The following is a 23,177-nucleotide window of genomic DNA, read 5'->3' as shown; positions in this document are numbered from 1 at the left end:
ACTGATCTAGGTGTTTTGGTGCACATTGTATGTCTTTGTTTTATTATTTGAGACAGGTTATCCTGTACTTGTTACCCACTTGGGTTTTGCATCGGTTTGCGTATTAATTTGGCTTGTTACAGATGTTTCTGATTTTTGTTCTGTTGTCCTGAGTTTTGTTCTTTTGTGATGAAACTGGCCAACTTACAACCTTTAGTTTCAGCGAAGTTTCATTCAATGAGGAAAAAAAAGTGCCTTACAATCAAGTCAGTTTTGTTGGATACATGGGCAAATAGTGTCATAATAAACAGTAAAACAGGGGAAAGGAAAGACAAGAAAAGGGGATGGGGAGCAGTGTATAAAAATAATAGAGCATATAATATTGGTATTGCTCTAGTAATTGTAGAGATCATTTGTAATTAAAGGTGTGGGAGGTCCCCTTCACCTCAAAATGACTTATGAGGATAATGTTGGCACTCTCTCAAAAGTGGGAGATCTCTGCGAGGTAAATCTTCCAAGTTTTAGAGGATTATTTTTATAGAAGCTGTCCAGCACTCATCCATATATAAATATACTATTTTTAATGGACTTGTAGTCATTGAGTTTTGCATTGTGAGATTCTTTGCTCTTCTAGCATCTAAGGTAAGATAATACTTTATTGATCCCTTAAAGGGGACCTACCACCACGATTCTACCTCTAAAGGTAGAACGGGTGGTAGGTGGATGAATGGGACGTAAGGATAGCCCTTTTTGGGCTAATCCTTACGTCCCGGCTATCCTTTTGTAAAATTTAATCAGTTGATATGCTAATTTAATTAAGCGGCTACTGGGGCGTGGAGTAGCCGGACATGAGGCTACTAGTCGCGGCTACTCCACGCCCCAGTAGCCTTGTTCCTCCGCCTACCATGTAATCTTCGGCTCGCAGCACCTCGTAGCTGCGCGCCCTCGTCCGAGCACCCGGCGTCTGCGCATGCGCAGTAGCGGCGGCCTTGGAGCTACGGCCGCGCACCCGTAGGCCTGCGTCCTGCGCATAACGCAGGATATTCGCACGAGGGCGCGCAGCTACGAGGAGCTGCGTGCCGAAGATTACCCGGTAGGCGGAGGAACAAGGCTACTGGGGCGTGGAGTAGCCGCGACTAGTAGCCTCATGTCCGGCTACTCCACGCCCCAGTAGCCGCTTAAATAAATTAGCATATCAACTGATTAAAGTTTACAAAAGGATAGCCGGGACGTAAGGATTAGCCCAAAAAGGGCTATCTTTACGTCCCATTTATCCACCTACCACCCGTTCTACCTTTTATAGGTAGAATCGTGGTGGTAGGTCCCCTTTAAGGGAAATTCATAGTCTGTAATACACGTGTTTGTAACAGGATGACAAACATGCTACAAAAAATATTACACAGACCTATAACAAGACATTTAGTGACAATTTAGTGTTGATATATTTCTTAACTCTTGTGTTCTCACTTAATGTTACTTGATACATACAAATCCGAAGTTTGCATTACAATACTTTACAGTTCGACATACTACTGGGGTTAATGTGACTGGGTTTACAAGACAGTGGGATCACCTGCATTTCAGTGGGGGTTTCCAGTTAAACTGGCACTCTTGGCTGACTGGGAGGAACCCATGCTCTGTTGTGGTCATTCTGGGGACCCAGAGCTATGGTCTTGTGGTGGTACTAGCTCTGTCCGGAGTGTTCCAATAGTGCCGCTGCTTTAAGCAGCCATGCATGGCAACTACCAAGGTACAGCGTTATCCCCTGTCTAGGGCTAGCACATTGGTTCACACATAAAAGCCTCATACACATCACTGTATGTGGCAGCTCCAAAAAACGGCAGCTAGCTTACAGCCCCCATTGATGTATATTGTCTATGGCATGTCTAACTGCACAGTAACGGAGCCCGGCGACCGTACTGCATATGATAGTGGCTACCCAGCTCCTTTGTAGATGGGAGGGGTGAGCAGCACTCTCCTCTCCCATCTTCAAGCGGCCAAAATGGGCTGCAAAATTCCCCTTGCCTGTGACCTGTTTCTGCACATGTTCGGATGAATTCTGCCTTAGGCTGTATTAACACAAACGTGTGGGGATGACATGCGTACGTCCGTATAGATCGCAATGGGTGCAGGGCGCAATACGGTAACACACGGAGGAAAAGAAGAAATCCTTCTGCACCAGCAAGAGAGGAGTTGCAGTAAAAAACTTCTCTTTATTAAAGATCCATTAAAATGTCCATAAAGATTCAGGAAAAACATTAGATGTGTACACAAACAAAAGGGGCCCCATGCTTCCCCATGTGCACGCCTGTACTCCATGCATCTCTACGGAGAGGGGAGGGGTCACCCCTCCTCCTCTCCAGCACGTCAGACGTATGCCTGCCCTTCTATGGCCGTCTTAGTCACTTGTCATAACCTGTTAGCATCTGAGTGCTTGACATCCTATCCCAAAACTTTATTTACAGGAAAGCTGGTCTGGATATGTGTGTATATACCATGCACACAATACAATCATTTTAATCATCTTTAACTAGACTTAATTATTTACTTAAGTAATTATTACTTAATTATTATTATTTAATTCACTTCTGATGCACCTCTGGTCTTTCCATGATTTTTCGTTTTTTTTTTTTTTTTTTAGCCTACAAGATCTGCCCTGGGATCTAACTAATCTTTGTTGCCAATCTAATTCTTAACATCATACTACTTGCCTAACACTCCCTTTTGTGCATTTTTACTAATGGGGAATGCTTTGATCTGCATTAGGTTCCTGATTACCAAATATTAATATATATATATATTTTTTTTTTCCCATAACCCTCTAGCCAAAAGTAGCAGTGATCGTGGATGTGACAGCGCTTCAGATGTGTTGATCGTGTATGAATTAACACCGACCTCAGAACAGAGAACTCTGGCAGAAAAGCTTCTCCTCCCTCCAACGTTCTTCTGTTACAAGAATAAGCCCGGATATGTCAGCGATGAGAATGATATAGATGGTAATTACAAGACTTGTGTATGGTTTATTTTTAACTGCTTAAGAACTGCCTATGCTAGTGATGGCAAACCTTTTAGACTACAACCAATACCCACATATTTTTCGCAAAGTGCCAATGCGACAATATAAGCAGTAACTTATAACTCCCCGCTCTGTCACAGGTTTAAATTTTATAGGCACCCGAGGACACCAATACGGTAGAAAGACGGAGAAGGATTATCATTGTAGTTTCTTTCTAGGGTCCTGGGCTGCCTGGGACTGCAAGAGTCCTTGAGTACTGTCTGGCAAACTGCACTGGGGTGATGGCGCAGGTGCCCATATAGAGGGTGCTGAGTCCCCACCTCTGGCACCCATGCCATAGGTTCGCCACCACTTGCCTATGCAGTGCATATAAACGTCATAAAGAGGTTATGGCTAAAGTGAGAAGGCTCATAGGCTCTTCGTTCTCCATACAGGCCGGCAGTCTGCTGTATCCTACAGCGGATACCTGCAGTTAACTTCTGCAGTCGTCATGCAGGCGCAGCTATATTACTTCCAAATGGCACTCTTCTGTGGTTGCCATGGCAGCTGGCAGGCTCCTATAAATGCACATTTATGCTCTATTACGGGCTGGAGGCAGGCTATAATCAAAGATCGGAATAGTGGTATAGCAGTATATTGCATTAACTATTGGCCACCTTGGCATTCAGACATCCAAGGGGATCTAAAAACGGAGGGAGGGGGTGGTGGGGTTACTAAACTTTAAAAACTTGAGTAATTATTACCGTATTTTCCGGACTATAAGGCGCACATAAAAGCCTTGGATTTCCTTAGAAATCCGAAGTGCGCCTTATAGTCCGGTGCGCCCTATGTATGGCGCAGGGCAGCGGACCCTACTTACATAGGTCCCCGCTACCGGAGACAGCAGATCTCCAGCGGGAACTGCAGACCACGCGGCACGAACAACTTCTGCCGCGTCGGTCCGCAGTTCCCGCTGGAGATCTGCTGTCTCCGGTAGCGGGGACCTATGTAAGTATGGTCCGCTGCCATCCTCCACCTTCCCCGCGTCTCGGCATCGCGTCTCGCCCCGTCGGGTCTCCGCTCCGCCCCCGGACCTCCGCCACGCCCCCCGACCCGCGCCTTATAGTCCGATGCGCCTTATATATGGAATTATTACATATATAAGGCGCATCGGACTAATGCGCCTTATATTCCGGTGCGCCTAATGGCCCGGAAAATACGGTACATTTTGAATAAGTCAGTCGTACAGTCCCCAAAATGGTAGCAATGATGAAAACATCCACTCTTCCCGCAAAAATGGTTCTTTACAACGCTTCGTATAACAAAGTATGAAAAAGTTATTCGTGCCAGAATCGGGCAAAATGAAGAATTTTTTTTGTACAATAGGTTTTAATTGTTAAAAAATCTTTTAAAACCTATAATGTATTTTTCCTCCAATTTTATCACATTTGAGGCTTATTTCCAGCTTCCCAATACATGCCATATAATATGAAATACCATCACTAGGAAGGACAATTTGTTACTCAGAAAACACAGCTCTGTGGATGGAAAAATTTAGGGATTTTTAAAGACTAGAGTGAAACTGCAAAAAGCTAAAATGGCCTGGTCTTTAACCAGTTAAGTCATTTTTGGCACATTGACTCCAACTTATTAGCATTATTTCATCAGGTTTTTTTTTTTTGCATCTGTTATTATGAGGCAAAACCTGATGGGGAAAGTGATTGTAAAGGAAATATTTGCCCGTGTGATTCCATATTTGTTAATACCTGATGCAAAAACCTGTCCCTTAGCTTATACTTCCCAATTGCAATCAGACCTTTCAGTGTAAACAAACATGGGATAAGTCCAAGCTTCTCCCTGCCGTCTCCCCTGAGAAATGCCCACATTTATGTGCAGGGAGACTTGGGCAGGAAATGTCAGATGTGTTAAGATAAGAAAAGCTTGCTGTGCTTTATGTATTTGGCATGTTAGACAATATATTTCATGCTGAATACTGCCTCTGTATATCAGTGCTGTCCTAAGGAGGAACTTTAAACTTTGTTTTTACTGAATTTAACAGATGAGGACTTTGAGGCTGCAGTCAGGAAACTTAATGGCCAACTTTATCAGGATACGAGAGGGAAAAGTCGACATGCTGTATCAGGTAAAACAACTTGTCTATTTGGTTCTCCATTGGCATATTTTGGTGATCCTTTAATTGAACAGAAAAAAAATTCTTATATGATTTCTTCTACCCATTGACTGATCAAGTGACCTCTAATAAAATAGGGAATGTGATTGCTTATAATGTTCATCCTGCATACTCCATCCCCCACTAAATCCTCCAGGTGTACCTGATAAATCCTATATCTGGTCATCATGATTTAGATCACTTTATAGCCTTTAGGCCACAATAAATAAGTACTGAACTGTATTGATGTAACGTTCTGGGCTCCGATGAAAAGCCTGCTCCTTGCAAAATAACAATGAGAATAGCTGCACATTCATTAGAATGGCACTGGCTTTGTGATAATTTAAGAGATACTTGTTACTCACCATTTTGTCTCCTCTTCTCCCCATCCCATTTTTCAGGCGTATCTGAAGAACCCACCCCAGAATCTGAGAAGGAGTGTGTGATTGTTTGGGAGAAGACGCCTACTGCCGAGGAAAAAGCTAAGGCAGAACATCTGAAACTGCCTCCAACATTTTTCTGCGGGGTGAGCAGTGACACAGATGATGATAAAGAGAATAATGAAGACTATGACTCCGAAGTAAGGAAAGTGAAGGAGTCTGAAGTAAGCACAATGCTTCTTGGCACTTGGCACTTTCGCTCAGGTGTCAAGCGTTGGTGTGTGCTGGCTTTATGTAGTCTGCTTAAGGAGTTCTCAGGGGATATGCTAAACCTGCTGTTATTTCCTATAGAAGTGAGCATAGCTTCCCTTGGTGCACAGTAACTTTCCTTGTAGGAAAGAACTGAATGCAATGATTCGGCGATTCACTGGATAGTGGAATACAAGGTTAATAACGTGGCTGGGGACTAAGATTACCTTCGTCATACAGGTGACAGTCTCCTTTTCATTTAGGTCAGTGATGGTGAACCTTTTAGAGACTCTTTGCCCAAACTACCACCAAACGCACTGATTTAAATGAAGAGTGCCAACATGGAAATTTAAGCAGTAACAAGTTGCAACCTTTTTTGTCCCAGCTTTTAATTGTATTGGCATCCTGTGGACACCAATACAGTTAAAAGAAAGAGGAGAAATTCAGATTAACATTATAGCTTCCTTCCAGGGGCCCAGAGCAGGAGCTCCAATAATATTGCACATCCTGGGTGGTCAGGGACTGGAGGAGGTTTTGATTCCTGCCTGGGTGCCCACAGAGAGTGCTCAGAGTGCCACCTCTGGCACTTGTGCCATAGGTTCGCCACCACTGATTTGGGTGAACTGCATATAATTTTACTTTCTTGTATGTGATGTTCACATTTGTCGTGAAAGCTGTGCATTTACTGCTGTATTGCATTTTGTGTGTGTAAATGTTGTATGTGCTTGTTTTGTTGAGTGTATCTGTATGGGGCTGTCTGGTTAGATTTTGGGGTTATATATTTTAGCATAGTAGATATTTTGGTGCTTGGCATCAATTGCTGCACCTGACTGGTGGTTTATAAAACCTACGACCGTAGTGCCATTTAGGGAGATTTATCACAAGTGCCTGAGAGCCAAACTGCTCTAGTTGTTCATGGCAGCTCAGCTAAGCTTCCTACAGCTGCTTATAAAATTTAAACGGTCTTAGACAGTTTTGTCTTAGACACTTCTGATAACTCTCCCCCTATACCAAGCCATTCTGAATTACCCTAGTATTAAATATTTTCTTGTCTAATAAGAACTTTAAAGGAAACCTACCACTTAACGTGGTAGGTGTAAGATGCATACACAGAGCACCAGCTCAAGGTGAGCCGGTGCCTACTTACAGCGGTTTAGGACACTAATGAATCGCAGTTTAAACACTTTTTAAACTTTATAGCCGAAGCTGCTTAAGTGCGACCGTGCGCGCGCCTACATAGGAAATGCCTGGGAGCTGCGCGCATGGTGCACCGAAGCTCCTTCGGCTGTAAAGAATAAAAAGTGTTTCAACTGCGATACAGCAGTTTAGGACACTAATGAAAGTAAGCACCGGCTCACGTCAAGTGGTAGGTTTCCTTTAAAACCCATAGACCGGATACCACTGCTTTATGTCTATACAGAGGGTTTCTCCCAATGTTATATACCCTTAAGACTCCTGTGTCTACAATATAAAAGCTGGGGAGGTTGGTCTCTAATAGCATTGGGAGTTTGAGCTGAGAAGGTTGGCCTACATCCTCACGGATTGTAGTTGTGATATTGCCAATAGATCTCCACCTTCCCTATTCTCAACTAAAATATGTCTTACTGGATTTCAGATGGACGCTGCTACCATTTGTTATGATGGCTAAAACAGATTACCTCAAGTGTCTATGAAGAGTTGTATTTTGTATGTATTCTGTGGGTTTTTAGGAACAAAACGAAACATTCCTAGGTCATTGTGCCTATTGTGCTGATATGAGATGATGGTGCAGTTTTATGTATATTTATATTGATTATTTATTCTGGAATCGAAGCTATAAATAAAAGCAAAAAAAGCCCTACCCGTTTAATGACAGCCAAACAGAATCCTATATTTGGATGTAGTATTTGTGATTGGACTTGCATCTGTGTAACTTGTGTCCACCATTGGTAGTTAAATCTATAACTTGCACAAATGAGATTCCTTTCTGGACTGTGCTATCAGAGACCTTTGAGACCCCGAGTACTGCTCCCTGCAGTTCAATGTATTACGGTGCTGGAGGGAGTCGGAATCAGCTGATTGGAGTGCGTTCTGTGTGTTGGATCACCACTGACAATTATATATATTTATATATAGTATTATACATCTACATATGACAGTTTAATTTGTATGCAAGTGAACTGGTATTTTTTTTTTTTTTTTTTGTGCTATGATTGAAACTGGGATTAACAATAAAACTTATTTACAGACGCCTTACAGCTGATCACTGCAGCCTGGGACTAAAGTAATAGCATCCAGAGAACTTCACCTGAGGTCACAGTGGGCAGAGGGGTCTGTCTGTAACTAGGGATCTTCGGGTGCCCTTAAGTGGGGGACCATCTGTATATAGATAGATATGTCTTGCACTCAGCCGTAAATTAACTAATATTTGTTGCCAGGGTTTTTTTTTTTCTTTCCTTCTTTTCCTCTGCTATTATTTTGGTGATGACCAATTTACCAAAAGCAATTGTTGATCTGTATTTCTTGGATGGCTTTTTTTTTTTTTTTTTTTTTTTTTTTTATGCATCCACTTTTCTTGTAAATGTCAAAAGTATTTGCCCTCCCTGAATATCTATAAATAAAGATTTATTTCCCTTGCCTATTGTCCTTTCTCTATTCTATTACCTTCCCTGTTCCTACTATTCTCTACCTGCTGTTTTGCCTAGTGTTCTTGTCCAACTGTCTGTCTATGTTCCTAGCACAATATAACAATATTTTTTTATTCACTTATAGCAAAGTTAATACACTGAAGTAGCATTTATGATACACATGTCGTCATACTATGGCCCATCTTTACTAATCCACCTCTGTAGGCTACTAAAAAACCCCTGTTGCGTTAGGGTTGGCATTTGTGTCGGGATAATTCGTTCATCCAAATAATCTTCCAAAAGCTGTACTAGCTTTGGTTTTTCAGATGGGAATGGACCAATTCAAATATTACAAATACATTTGTATATACAAGTTAATTTCAATAATTGTCTTGTGCATTCTTTTAAACAAGGTATCAATAAAATTGCTTATGGAGTAAAGCCGTAGACCAAAAAGTATTTTTCCCTCTCCTCTACACAGACTTGTGTGTTGATTGTGGCATGATTCAATGGCACAATTAATGAAAAAATAGCTAATGAGGGAAGAGACCTTTTCCACAAATAACAACATTTCCTAGATTCCCTTTTACTATTGATAAATGGGAGAAAAATAGTTTGGGCTCCGTGTTTTCAAAAGACGGTATACACAATCATAAGGAAGTGTATTCACACCCCACGTCCTTATCTACTTTTTGGTCTGATACTTGAATAATTCTCAGTTTTGATGTGCGGCCCACTTGTATTTCAGATGGATGCATTTTTCTAGTTATGTACATATTCTTTATCATACATATGTTTTAATCCACATGTATATCTCCATGGCCTTCGGTCTGGTTAACCATTGCATTTTCTATGTTGAGTTTATGGAGGTGGGGGGGGGGGGGGGAGTAGTGAGAAGGGGCTTGGTGAGAGCATCTAGTCTCCGTCATAGGATTAAGCTTAAAATCGCACATACAGCCTGCAGATGTCAAAATGCATAAGGGAAAAATCATACAATGTCATTCCACATGCACACAAACTGAAATACAGATTTAAGTAAACTGTAGGTATACTTTTAGGACATTTTTGCTTACCTGCAAAAGTAACTTAAACAATCATCTAGCTTTACTTCTTGCATGTTACATAACCCCTTTAATGACCAGTGGTTATTGATGCCTGAATGTCCAGGTCAATTTGAGGTTCTGCTATGAGCTACCTTAAATAATATCTTTGGAAAAGCCTTATGTATCATAACAATATCAATTATTTGCTAAAAGTGGACAACTCCTTTTAAAGGAAACCTACCACTTGTAGTGGCAGGTTTCCGATGGAAATACCGGGCACCAGCTCAGGGTGAGCTGGTGCCGGAGCTTATTTTAGTTAGTGTTTTAAACCGCGGTATCGCGGTTTAAAACACTTTTTAAACGTTATAGCCGGCGCAGGCAGGTACGTGCTCGGAGCTTACCGTGCACGCGGCTCTCATTCACTTCCTATGTAGCCGCGTGCACGGTAAGCGCCGAGCGTGTACCTACCTGCGCCGGCTATAACGTTTAAAAGTGTTTTAAACCGCGATACCGCGGTTTAAAACACTAACTAAAATAAGCTCCGGCACCAGCTCACCCTGAGCTGGTGCCCGGTATTGCCATCGGAAACCTGCCACTACAAGTGGTAGGTTTCCTTTAAGTAAAAGATCTTTTCTTCGTGTTGACATTGTAGTTAGAAGCTGATCTAGGTCTCTGCCTAGCCTGATTGACCCATTGGGATGCGTGTATGTCTTGAGACACAAGTTAAATGTTAAATCCCACGCTCAGTCCGAATCCATTGGATTGTCGGACATCCCTGTTGCATGAAAGCTGATGCGCCAAAATCCGATCGTGTGCGACACAATCCCCTTCTAAATGCCTTTCCCGGTCCGGCGCGATCCCCGAAAAGGCCGAAAACCCGACGGAAATGCGGCTGCGGGACCCTTGGTAAATAAGCCCTATTGTGTTGCATACCCTACTTCTATTCTCATGTCTCACTGCTCAGTGCAAGCTGTGGTCTGGTAGGCTTGTGAATACACCAAACTCATGATCATGTGGGCAGTAAAAGCTATATGAGTTTGATGCATTGTCACAGCAATTGTACAAGCTGCACTAGGTCTAATGGTACCGGTATGTTCACTCTGCAGTATTCTGCACTAGTATCCTTTATGCCAAAACCACTGATTGGAATAAAAGTATAATGACAATATATATTTACCTGTTACAGGGAAACATTGTTCCTATCTGGTCACTCTGCTCTGATTATATATTGTATACTGGTTAAATAGATAAGGTCAGTATATACTTACAGCAGTCACTAATATTCTGTAGTGAGATGTCAGGGTGTATATAGGCTATTTGGTCATTAGTATAACAAAAGCTTTCAGCAGGAAGAAGCCATCCTGAACAGGTGTGAGATTCTCTATCCTAAATGCACACACTGGGGGTCTATCCTAAATGGTCTTAGGGTGGAGTTCTGGGGGGTGGCAAGAGCTGCCCACAGGGATATTAAGGCTAGCTCTCTGCTTCCTGACCCTGCTGGATACTGTGTGTGCTTTCTATGTTTGTATATGTAATTATAAGAGTACTTATTATAGAATAGTAGACTTTATACGTGTACCTATAGATATTCCAGGTGTTATGTGTTTTACCTATATACATAAGTGTCTGCAGTGAGTGTATATATATATTAGTGTAACTACATGTACAACCTATAGCCGTATCCCATTCACACGTGCATCTGTGCCCCGCACGTGTATTGGAGTAGATGTATAGGTGCTATTGTGCATGAGTCTCTATATGTACATGTATATGGCCAGGTATTGGATGTGACTCCTGCTCCACGATATATCCAGGAGCTTCTGTAGTAATGTAGATATTGTATATACATACACATTACTGGGGGTCCAGGAGTGGGCAGGAAAGTAGGCCTATGTGTGTAGTTGTATTCTCTATGTATTTTGTATTTTATTTTATGTAGTTACAGGCAGTCCCCGGGTTACGTACAAGATAGGTTTGTTCTTAAGTTGAATTTGTATGCAAGTCGGAACTGTATATTTTATAATTGTAGCTACAGACAAAATTTTTTTTTTTTGGTCTCTGTGACAATTGGATTTTAAAATGTTGGGTTGTCATAAGAATCAGGATTAACAATAAAGCTTCAGTACAGACACCTTTAAAAACTGTTATAGCTGTTTATTGTAATCTGGGACTAAAGTACAATAACTTGCCAACATCGAGTGGGCCGTAACAAGGGGTCATCTGTTAGTCGGGGACTGTCTGTACTTTGTCACATGTATGCTTTTAGTAAAGTCTTTTTATATAGAAGTATCTATGAGTGTTGTGTTACTCATGTGATGTATAAAGGACTGGAGTCGGTGCTTATGATAAATGGCACAGACTAAAGGAATTTAAAAAAAATGAATAAATAGCACAGACTAAGGGGCTTAATTAGAACTAAGGGAACCTCTAGGAACTGAGTAAAAAGATCCCAAGTCCTCTTTTAGATTCTGGCTTACAAGTACAAGTGTCATCTGAAATTTCATACTCTATATAAACCGGTAACATCCTTTTAAAACAATTGTTGGTGACCTAAAAGGAAGGGTGTCTCCAAATAATGGCCTTGTTTTAATCATGTTTTTGTTAAACATATTTGTAGGCATTTTGGATGGTTTTCATTCATTTTTCTCCCACATTTTTAATAAGCTATATATATCCTGCAATATTCTCTTTGGCCACTAGGTGGGATGCCGAATATCTTGTTTATCAATCTGCTCATTCTTACTCTTAGGAGTCCATAGGGTGGGTCTACTCAGTGATTGGTGGATGTCTCTCTACACACACCGATACAGGGACTTGCTCCAATGAATAAAGCAATACATTGAGCATTTCATTTGTGGGCTTTGAAAAAAATGTAAATAACAAGTTCTATTGTCATTTAAATTTCTAGAAATAATAAGAAATAGAAATATGCAAATTGTATGTTTTTAGGAGAATTCTATCAATGGCAACAGGTTATGATTGGGGACACTGGACCACCAGTATGCATTGGTGGCCAAGTCTGACACCTGTTATAATGCACACTGATGGTAGGAGTCCATTTAAATTTTAATGGGCATGGCTGATGTCCCTTGTTTCATGTCTCTTACATGAGGACAGCTGTAGAAACATAACTACATTGTACACCATTGTGGTATTTTTATAGATCTGCTTCTTTAATATGGCGGCTGTTCTTGTTGTGGTTGCATGTGTTGATATTGGGCTTTGTTGCTCTTGAAACAATATATTGAAAAAATGATTATTTCTTTAGGAATTTGCAGAAACCAAGGATTGTACTGAGGCTGCTACAGACTCGCTCCCTTTATCCACAGCACAAGAAAAATCAACCACCGATGCCCCTGGACCTGTGGACTTATCAACAAAAGCTGAAGAGGTCAAGCCAGATTCTACCACGCCTGGTATGTAATGAGCAACAAAAAAAAACACACTGATAACCATGAGAAACCGAAAGAGACATTTTATAATTTCGCTGACCCCCATTAACCCCTTTGTGATCGAGCATCATTGGTGCCTGAATATCCAGGTCAATTTTTTGCAGTTCTGTCATTTTAATGACTGCCATATGGCTATTTTGGCTTATTTGCACTTGCCATGTGTAGTTGGCACATGGTAACCTCTGTTAATGTTTAAGTGTATAATGGGATTTTTAAATACGGATCTCAATTCTCGACTGTGACTTTGAGTTGATATCTCGGTTTCTGTTTTACCTAGAAACATTAATGATATTGTATTCAAGGAGTGATTCTACTCTTTAATAAGAAATGGTGGTTCTAGCTGCCAGGGTTCAGGAGATATGACCATTTGAAGTTATTTGCCAATTCAATTAAAAAAAAAAAATTTAATAGAATTATCACGTTAAAGTCTCTCATGGAATTTTAAAAAAAAAAGGGAAAAAATTTTACTTCATATTTTTTTTCATGACGTTCGAAACTTGGTAGAATAATTTTTAATAACATGTTTTTTGTAAAACAGAAAAATAACTAAAATATGAAAAAAATGCTTTGATTTTTTTTCTTTCCATTTAAGTTTTTTTTAAAGCTCTAAAATTGTATACATTTTTAACAAAATATTGTAATGATGTGTAGAGCATGAATATCTCACACTTTCCCAGGTTCAGAGACAGCTGCAGAGAGTGCATGTACTTTTGCAGAGTGTCTTCTATCTTGCTTTCAGCTGACAATCTGGAGGGGGCTCATTTCAAACAGTCATATCTCCTTAACCGTGGCACTTGGAAACACTTGTGTTTCTACTTTACATGAAACCAGAGAGATCTTCTGTTTAAGATACTGTCAGGTATTGAAAGTTGGATAGAATTTTTTTTTTTTAATTGACTTAAGCAGTGGATATTCTCCTCTAATAGGACACCATAAGTTTGTTTCTAGGTGCCAGGGTTTAGAAGATATAACTGTTTGTTTGAGCCACTTTATGACATCTTTTAAATATATACAGGGTACGTGCAAATATGTATGTGTATAGCCATATGGCAGCCATGTAGGGGTTAAAGAAATGTATTTATCTGGGGATAGGTGGGAAACTATCATGGCTGAAAAGATAACCAATTTAGGAAGACAACTTCTTTATTCTGTTTTGTCAGCTATCAACTTCTCCTTCAACCTGAGCTCTGCACCTGGAGTATCGTTTGCAGACCTAGCATCAAAAAATGGTGATTTTGCATTTGGTTCCAAAGGTATGTTTGTGGGATCTAATAATGTCTTTTACGTTTCCTAAATTTCTGTGTATTCACGGCGGACGGCCGGTCCCAGTGCATGGAGAGGGCTCACGGGTTGAGCCCTCTCCATAGCCGGTAAGCCTTTGCTGCATGTTGCACCGAAGACCCGAGGCTACTTCGTTTTAAAACCTTCATTACAATGTGCTGATAGCACATTGTAATGAATGAGGAGAAAAATCCCCATATACAGGCAGTCCCCGGGTTACATACAAGATGGGGTCCATAGGTTTGTTCTTAAGTTGAATTTGTATGCAAGTCGAAAATGTATATTTTATAATTGTAGATCCAGATAAAAAACAAATTTGGCCTCAGTGACAATTGGAGTTTAAACATTTTTTGCTGTAATGGGACCAAGGATTATCAATAAAGCTTCATTACAGACACTTTACAGCTGATCATTGCAATCTGATACTATGGTAAAGCATTCAGAAAGCTTCACCAGAGGTCAGAGGGGTCTGTCTGTCTAACTATGGGTTGTCCGTCGGGTGTCCTTAAAGGACACCTGTCATCAGGTCTGTGTCACTAGTCCTGTCACCACTACCTGTTGGAGCATCTCACAAGGATCCCATCACAGCCTTTATCTAGTTATTTCATACATTAATCATTATAAAATCATCTATTCTTTATCATGTAAATGAGGCTGGTCACATGGTCAGAGGCAGTGATGTCACCCCTGTTCCCCCTCCCCTCTCCTCCCCCTGCTCATGTCTGTGTGTAATGTATAGTAAAGCATGGCTAGTGTGTGAGTGTGTGTGTTGCATCTGCTGACATGCTGCATCCTCCTAATATACAGGTGAGAGACACAGACATCAGCTACACATGAATCTGACATATTCTGCTGTAACATGGCTGCAGCCTGGAGATGCTGTATCTCTCCTATACACACACACATACACATACACACACAGGCTGCAGGGGGCGTGGCCACCAGCACCAGGAAGCACATCATTATACAGCCTCACACCATTATACAGACTGTCAGTCATGCACTGGGGGTGTGGCTGTGCCTCCCACTCATGAATAGAGTGGACAGCTTGAATATGCTAATGCTTCATTGGACATCTCACAGATCATTTGCATACAGCTTTAGGACCTCATTGCTTAGGTTTACAGGCATGTAGAGGGACAATGAAGGGATAGAGGCAATGCTCTCTAATGGCAGTTTATGAAAATATATTTAGTTTAGGGGGGTTATTTTGCATGACGGGTTCTCTTTAAGTAGGGGACTGCCTGTACTGAAGTATGGCAGTATATGAGAGGATCAATCAGACAACCTAGGGTTAAAGTACCCTAGGGAGTCTGAAAAGTAGTAAAATTAAAAAAAAGTTAAAAAAAATTATACTAAAAAACCTTAAAATTCAAATTGCCCCCTTTCCCTTGAACTGATATAAATATAAATAAACAGTAAAAATCATAAACATATTAGGTATCCACGCGTCCGAATATGCCCGATCTATCAAAATATAATAACGGTTTTTCACTGCGTTTAACCCCATAACGGAAAATAGCGGCAAAGTCGAAAAAATATCATTGAAAATATTATCAAATGTCGCAAAAAATGACACCACCTACAGCTCCGTACAACAAAGTATAAAAAAGTTATTAGCGCCAGAGGATTGCAAAATCAAAAAAATAACAAAATTTGTACAGGTGTTTTTCATTTTTGTAAATGTATAAAAACATTATAAAACCTATACAAATTTGGTATCCCCGTGGCCGTATCAGTCCAGAGAATAAAGTAGACATGTCATTTGGGGCGCACATTGAAAGCTGTAATATCCAAGCCCACAAGAAAACTGCGCAAATGTGGTTTTTCACCATTTTCACTGCATTTGGAATTTTTTTCCTGCTTCCCAGTACATAGCATGGAATATTCAATACCATCACTATGAAGTGCAATTGTTATGCAGAAAACAAGCCGTCACACAGCTATTTACGTGTAAAAATAAAAAAGTTTATAGATTTTTGAAGGTGGGGAGTGAAAAATGGAAATCAAAAAACTGGAAAGGGCCCAGTCCTTAACCGGTTAAATGTCTGTCCTACTCTTGATCTAGGGATTTGCGCCAAAAACTTGTATTGGTTCAAGGGCTATGTTGTTAAGACTAACTGCACCAGTAACCAGCACAACAACCCTAGTACAACGCAAAATAACACCACAGAAATTATAAATACCACCCCAGCAACCGAATACTGCATAAAGAGCAGACAATAATAGTATTGAGAACACATGGCAGGATTAAAATATTGCCGACCCACAGATCATAAACCTACTAAAACTGGAGACCACCATGAGCAGACTAACAGTATGGTTGCCAATTTTGGTGAAGCTGGAGTCAGTCAAAGTTTGAGGTTAGGCCTACAGACTCAACAGCCCTTTTGTGATATTGGCTCCCTGGTGATAGGTCTCCAGAATGGCTGGAATATTTTGTATTGCCAACTATAATCTTTATAGTAACGTAACTTTTCTTTGTACACATGCAGATAAAAACTTTCAGTGGGCCAACACAGGAGCAGCTGTGTTCACCTCTGTGGTGCAGAGCCAAAAATCGGAGAATGATGGTGAAAGCGATGAAGAGGTGGTACACAGTGATGATGTACATTTTGAGCCCATTGTTTCATTACCAGAGGTAATATATTTTATACTTTTCTAACTTATGGATTGGTAGTCAGATGTTTCAACAAAATCTTGTATTATTTTGGCCAGATCACTATAATGAGTTATATGTTCATTTCAATGCATTCAATATATAAAGAGGATTTTCTGTTGGGGAATTGAAAGAACACCAGTATCTAGGCTCAGGAGCAGTATAATAGTTCTGCTTTTTCTGTGATTTACTAAGGTGGAAGTTAAATCAGGAGAAGAGGATGAAGAGATTCTTTTTAAAGAGAGGGTCAAGCTGTATCGGTGGGACCGAGATGTCAATCAGTGGAAGGAGCGAGGAGTAGGGGAATTGAAAATACTCTTCCATCAAGAAAATAAATATTACCGCGTTCTTATGCGCCGAGACCAAGTGCTGAAAGTGTGCGCAAACCATGTGATTTCAAAGGAAATGAAACTGGCCCCCTTGAACACTTCTAATAATGCTCTGGTCTGGACAGCACATGATTATTCTGGTAAGTACAATTGCAGAATGGCAGAATGATGAATATTATTGCCTTTGCCTAATACGTGTCCACTCCAGTCCTGACACCACCTTGTTCCTGACTGCTTTTCACTTCCTGGTGTTCACCCAAGCAGAGCAAATTGTAAATGTGTGGTTATGCAAGGGTAGCTTTGGCCAGTGATTTGTGGAGCAGGCACCATCGGGCATTTCTTATGTATAGTAGAGATATAACCATATACTAAGCCTTATTAAATATTTTTTAAATGGCGGTAAATTGGCAGCACAAAATATCTGTTCTATAAACAAAAAGTTATAGTACCTTTTTATCAAGGCCTGACTTGTAGTTTCTCTAGTATCTCTAGTATAAATAAAATGCAAATCCAGGAAAAAAAAGTTTGAATAGTCACCAAAAAAAACTATGTAAAACTCGTACCCCAAATGGTTAACAATACAAAATACAACTTTTCCTGAAAAAAAGCCACTACACAGCCCGGGTAGACATAAATATACAAATTAATTGTTTTTAAATTTAACAGAAATATTTCCAACTGCCTATATCATGTAAGTGTTAACACTTTATGAAAAAATGTACAAATTTGGGGTCTATGGCATTGTACTCGCCTGAAGAACATAGTTGTTCAAAGTCAAGAAAAGCATCAGAATTACATTTTCTATTATGTTTGTTTTTAAAAGGTGAACATGAAAAAATAAGAAACTGCATCTAGCCCCAAAACAGGCTGGTCACTAAGGGGTCAAAGAAACTGTTAAATTGTATTTATATAAGTATGAAATAGAATAGTATATAGTAATTATAGGAATTGTTATAAGAATAGCAACTGTGGATTATGGTGTGGCTATAGATATAGCTTGAGCGCCTCGGTGGTCACATTTTTCTTGGTATAAATAGAGATGGCACAGTTAATAATAATCTTATATGGTGCCATCATATTTTGCAGAGCTTTACACATCATGGTTGCATATACAAATAAAAATAGACATTACAGAATACAAACAGTCATATGGAACAATAGGAGTGAGGTCCCTGCTCACAGGAGCTTAGACTATGAGGATGAGGGGGTGATACAAGAGGTGTAAGAGCTTGTATAATAGTCTTGCCATTCTTTTATAATGGAATAAAATTAAATAAATAAAAATACTGCTGCTTGAAGCAACCGTAAGCCTCCAACTTATATACAAAGTCCAAGGTCAATAGGACTGCATAGAAGCCTGGAGCTTGGTATCTGGTGTTTGCTAGATAACAGACTGGAGGAGGTCACAGTGTGTCAACTCTGTCCTTTTCAATGGTTTCAAAATATGGTAAAGTGTGTCATGTTAATATTTGCTAAATGTCTAACGTGCTTATTAGGGGACTATGTCTCTATTTGACTAATAAAAAAATTCACTTTTCTGTTGCAGATGGAGAAGGAAGGTTTGAGCAACTTGCGGCTAGATTCAAAACCCAGGAGTTGGCCGATTCCTTCCAGAAAACCTTTGAGGAATGTCAGCAGAATCTAGAGGCTTGTTAATTCGAACACCGCTGGTTAAGATCTCTGTAGCACCTCAATTTTTGGATCAGAGACTGGGCCTTTACTATATTTAATTTCTCTTTTTAAGATTCTGTTATTGAGCAATCAGTTCTGCTACTTCGGAAGTACGTCCTAGTTCTGTATCTATCTCAACAGGATGAAGATGGGCAGCATAGATTTACATTGTGTAAACGACTTCTCTGTGCACTTGTAAGAACACAATCCTATTTTTTAAATGTTAGTATTGTAAATAAAGTTCAGAGTGAAATCCTGCGCTTCTGTGTGTACATAGTGCAGACTGTAATCACTTCTATGGTCACCGTACAACTTATAGAAATATATACCATGAACATAAGATGTGATGTGTTTATAGATGTCAGAGAGGCCCCTAGTGAAATTAAAGACTAGATGACACTCCTGCAGGAAAATTTGCCAAAATTCTGAAAAGCAAACCTGTGAATAAGGTTTAGTATCCAGTTTCTACTGTGAATTCTGTGAGGCAGACTCAGTACAAAATTTTTGCTTCTAGATGTCAGCTGCTTCTAGAGCTGGGAATTATCTAGACAACTTACGGAATACTATGGGAGGGGGATTTGTTAGCTGTTCATCTGAGGTCTCTGTGAAATAGTTGACATAATGTTATGGTAGGCAAAAAATCTGAGGAGTAAAGCATCTGACAGTAAGTAACTTCATCGGGTCAGATACTGGACTGGTAATCATGCCAATGAATCTTATAGATGTATAACTGAACACATGATACTTTTTAAGATTAGAGAATATTTTGGCCACTTATAAGAAGTGTTATGTTCAAATAATGCCAAAATGTAGCGCTCAGCGTCCAATGTATAGGACACAGAGCTGATGCTGGCTCAGCTAGAGATCGGAGCTGGGCCAGCATCTGTATAAACTGGGTGTCAGCTGTAACTCGGAGTGTTCCGAATGCAGGTGTTTAACCTGTGAAATGCTGTGGTTAGCGCAACCGCTGCATTTAAATAGGTTTTTGGGGGCTTCTTCTCCCATGATTGCCCCCCCCTGCACAGTGGCAGCCTGGAGGTCTGATATGGACCCCCAGGGCTGTCCTCAGACAGTGCCTGCAAGATCCCATCTGTGACGGGATATTATAGGCACAGTGCCTGCCTATGCATGTGCATACACTGACTGAGCTAATACCCAACAATACATCAGTATTGCACGGTATTGTCATGAACAAGCAGTCCGATAATTGAGCTGGTGGAGGAGCTAATTTAAAGAAAATGTTCAATACAAATGAATAAAAATGGTCATAAGCCCCATAAAGAGACATATAATATGGGGGAAAATCAAAATCCTAACGCAATCCCCACATATATAGCATCACAGCATCCGTAACGACCCGTACAATTAAGGACCGGGCCCTTTCCTGTTTTTTTCACTTCCATTTTTCACTCCCCACCTTCAAAAATCTAACTTTTTTTTATTTTTACACGTAAAGAGCTGTGTGACTGCTTGTTTTCTGCGTAACAAATTGCACTTCATAGTGATGGTATTGAATATTCCATGCCGTGTGCTGGGAAGTGGGGAAAAAAAATTCCAAATGCAGTGAAATGGTGAAAAAAACGCATTTGCTCCATTTTCTTGTGGGCTTGGATATTACAGCTTTCACTGAGCGCCTCAAATGACACTGATACTTTATTCTTTGGGTTGGTACGATTACGGGGATACCAAATTTGTATAGGTTTTATGTTTTCATACATTTTACAAAAATTAAAACCTGTACAAATTTTTTTTTTTTTTTTTGCCATCTTCTGGCTCTAACTTTTTTATACTTTGTTGTATGGAGCTGTGGGTGGGTTCATTTTTTGCGACATTTGATAATCTTTTCAATGATATCATTTTTAGGACTGTACGACCTTTTGATAACTTTTTATAGATTTTTGGGCGCTATTTTCCGTTACGGGGTTAAACGCAGTGAAAAACCGTTAATATATTTTGATCGGGCATTTTCGGACGCGTCGATACCTAATGTGTTTATAAATTTTACTGTTTATTAATATTTGTCAGTTCTAGGGAAAGAGGGGTGATTTGAATTTTTAGGTTTATTATAATTTTTTAAAACTTTTTTTTCTTTTTACTATTTTTCAGACTCCCTGGGGTACTTTAACCCTAGGTTGTCTGATTGATGCCATCATATACTCTGCCATACTACAGTATGGCAGTATATGGGGATTTTCCTTCTCGTTCATTACAATGTGCTATCAGCACATTGTAATGAAGGGGTTAAAACAAAATAGCCTCGGGTCTTTGGAAGACCAGAGGCCACCATGGAGACGGATCACCGCTCCCCTATGACGTCACTAGGAGCGACGATCCTAGGCAAGATGGCGGCACACATGGGCGGCTATCTTTTTACGGCTGCTGGCAGCCATCGCTGTGATAACACCTGCGATCGGTGCTAGCACTGATCGTGGGTGTTACCGGTAAATCTCGATCGTGGGTGTTACCGGTAAATCTCCATAGACGTATCGGCTATGGAGAGGGCTCAGCCCGTGAGCCCTCTCCATGCAGCGTGACCCGACCGCCGCTGTGAACCAGTTAAAGATTACTGAACTCACTAGATGAACACTGTAAAAACAAACAAAAAAAGCAATAAATACATTTTTTTTTTTACCCATTTCATCCCACAAAAAAGTGATCAAACATATGTACTCTAGAATGCTATTGTTTTACAGTACAACATGTCCCGAGGGACTTCCTGGTTGTGACATCTGACCAAGCCGATCAGGACACAGAATCAGTGTTACTGCTTGCATAGAGATCTAGTGCAGAGCAAGGCAGGGAAGAGCACTGGAACTCTGCATCATACAGGAATCTACAAAGATACCATATATTAAAACTTGTCCACCTACACTAAAACGCCTATGCCAATTATTAGAACTGATGGGGAGCCTGAGCTTTGTCTTTATTTCTACTATATTCAAACACAAACAGCTCTGATACATACCATTCCTTGTATGTAACTGGATGACCTAAAGCAAGTGAATTAGTCTCATGCTTATGACATCACTCAAGGACCTGCTGCCGGGACTGATATTCTCCTGCACCCAGCAGGCTACCGATCAGGAGCATTCACATCTGCTAGTAACCTCTCCTAACATCATCCACCCCAATCTCCTCTCCACCATATAGATAAGGATCTAGCTGGCAAACTGATGCAGATAGCTAATTCGTGTAAATTAGAAAATTGCTTAGTGCAGAGCTAGGCAAAAGTTTTTATATTTTACAGTTGTACTTTAAAGTTTGCACGGCAGATTTTACCACGTATTTTCCTTTGAGCGGGAGAAAGAGGTCGATGTCCTCGTTAAAGTGAGACACCTTAAGACAGACACCACCTTTTGTAAGGATAGAGAGGACAGTGTGATAGAAGACCTTGATCCTATGAAGAACTAGGGAAATGGAAATTGGCAGGATTGGGCAGCCAACTCTCATTCCGATGTTCTTCAAAACGAAGACACCGCAGGACATAGTCCTGGCTCCAACATGTGACAGCGCAGCATGGGAGCTTTCAAAGTGCTTGCATTCTGTGTAACAGATGTGCTGCAGGAGATGTGGGTATCTGAGCAATATTGGGATCAGCTTATTGACTTTCCAGGGGGTCAATGCATTCTAGATCTTTCCTCAAAAAGCATCTGACTTGCAACCTTGAAAAGTAGACAGCCTTGAAAGTGTTTCACTTTGTATGATAATCCCTTTTCCTTCTGAATTTCTGTTTTAGGATCCAACCTGATGCTTTTAAAAGGTTGGGTTCTGATGAAAAACAGCACCTCTTCAGAAAACTGTAACAGCTTCCATGGCCTGGTGGGTTACCGTTAATTTGGCTACCATGGTCATATTGACGATGTGGATCCTGAGATGCTCTCCCTTGAGCTGAAAGAAAGCTACCCAAACAGTTTCCCAAATGTTCAGCATTTCCTGGAAACTGGATGATTCATTTTACTGGAAATGGCCCATGTCTTCAGGGTACTCCCATCTTTTTTGGGGGGGAGGAGGGGGGTTACTTAAATTTAGCTGGAATTCTTACTTCCCTGCTATCACAAGACCTGGGTTTCCATAACACCTCTGCAGCGCCATCAGCTGATCACCTCCATGTCACGCCACATTGATGCAGTCATTCATGCAGAAGGAGCCCCATCCAAGTACTGCATTCCTTTACTGTATATACTTGGTCTCATGTAATAGTTTAATTTTCTGAGATGACTTTTGCATTGTCCTTGGCTAGTAGTCATAATCATCATTAACATAAATAAGCACTGAGAATTTGTACATTTTATAAAAAAAACACATTCATTTAGCCAAAAAAATGTACATTTCAAAATGGCACGCAATTTTGTTTTATCCCCTG

The 23,177-nt window shown here is 40.4% G+C and overlaps 1 protein-coding gene across 4 annotated transcripts in view; it reads left to right on the top strand.

Annotated features, from left to right (window-relative positions):
* The window catches only part of LOC140118211 (E3 SUMO-protein ligase RanBP2-like), a 51,314-nt gene extending 32,247 nt beyond the window's left edge, over positions 1-19,067 (top strand). For 2 of the 4 annotated variants that reach the window (XM_072135818.1, XM_072135815.1), the window contains 8 exons: positions 2,805-2,975; positions 5,034-5,117; positions 5,546-5,748; positions 12,691-12,838; positions 14,035-14,127; positions 16,651-16,796; positions 17,010-17,283; positions 18,690-19,067. In XM_072135818.1, the coding sequence (XP_071991919.1) occupies positions 2,805-2,975; positions 5,034-5,117; positions 5,546-5,748; positions 12,691-12,838; positions 14,035-14,127; positions 16,651-16,796; positions 17,010-17,283; positions 18,690-18,799 (1,229 nt within the window). In that variant the 3' untranslated portion in view covers positions 18,800-19,067. The remainder of the gene's footprint in view (positions 1-2,804; positions 2,976-5,033; positions 5,118-5,545; positions 5,749-12,690; positions 12,839-14,034; positions 14,128-16,650; positions 16,797-17,009; positions 17,284-18,689) is intronic. The other 2 variants (XM_072135817.1, XM_072135816.1) reach the window with 2 other exon arrangements.
* Positions 19,068-23,177: the final 4,110 nt, after the last annotated feature.

This window comes from Engystomops pustulosus, chromosome 2 (assembly GCF_040894005.1).
Source record: "Engystomops pustulosus chromosome 2, aEngPut4.maternal, whole genome shotgun sequence".
NCBI classification, from domain to species: Eukaryota; Metazoa; Chordata; class Amphibia; order Anura; family Leptodactylidae; genus Engystomops; species Engystomops pustulosus.
The sequence above is the reverse complement of the archived record's forward strand: the minus strand, read 5'-3'. Positions and strand labels throughout refer to the sequence as shown.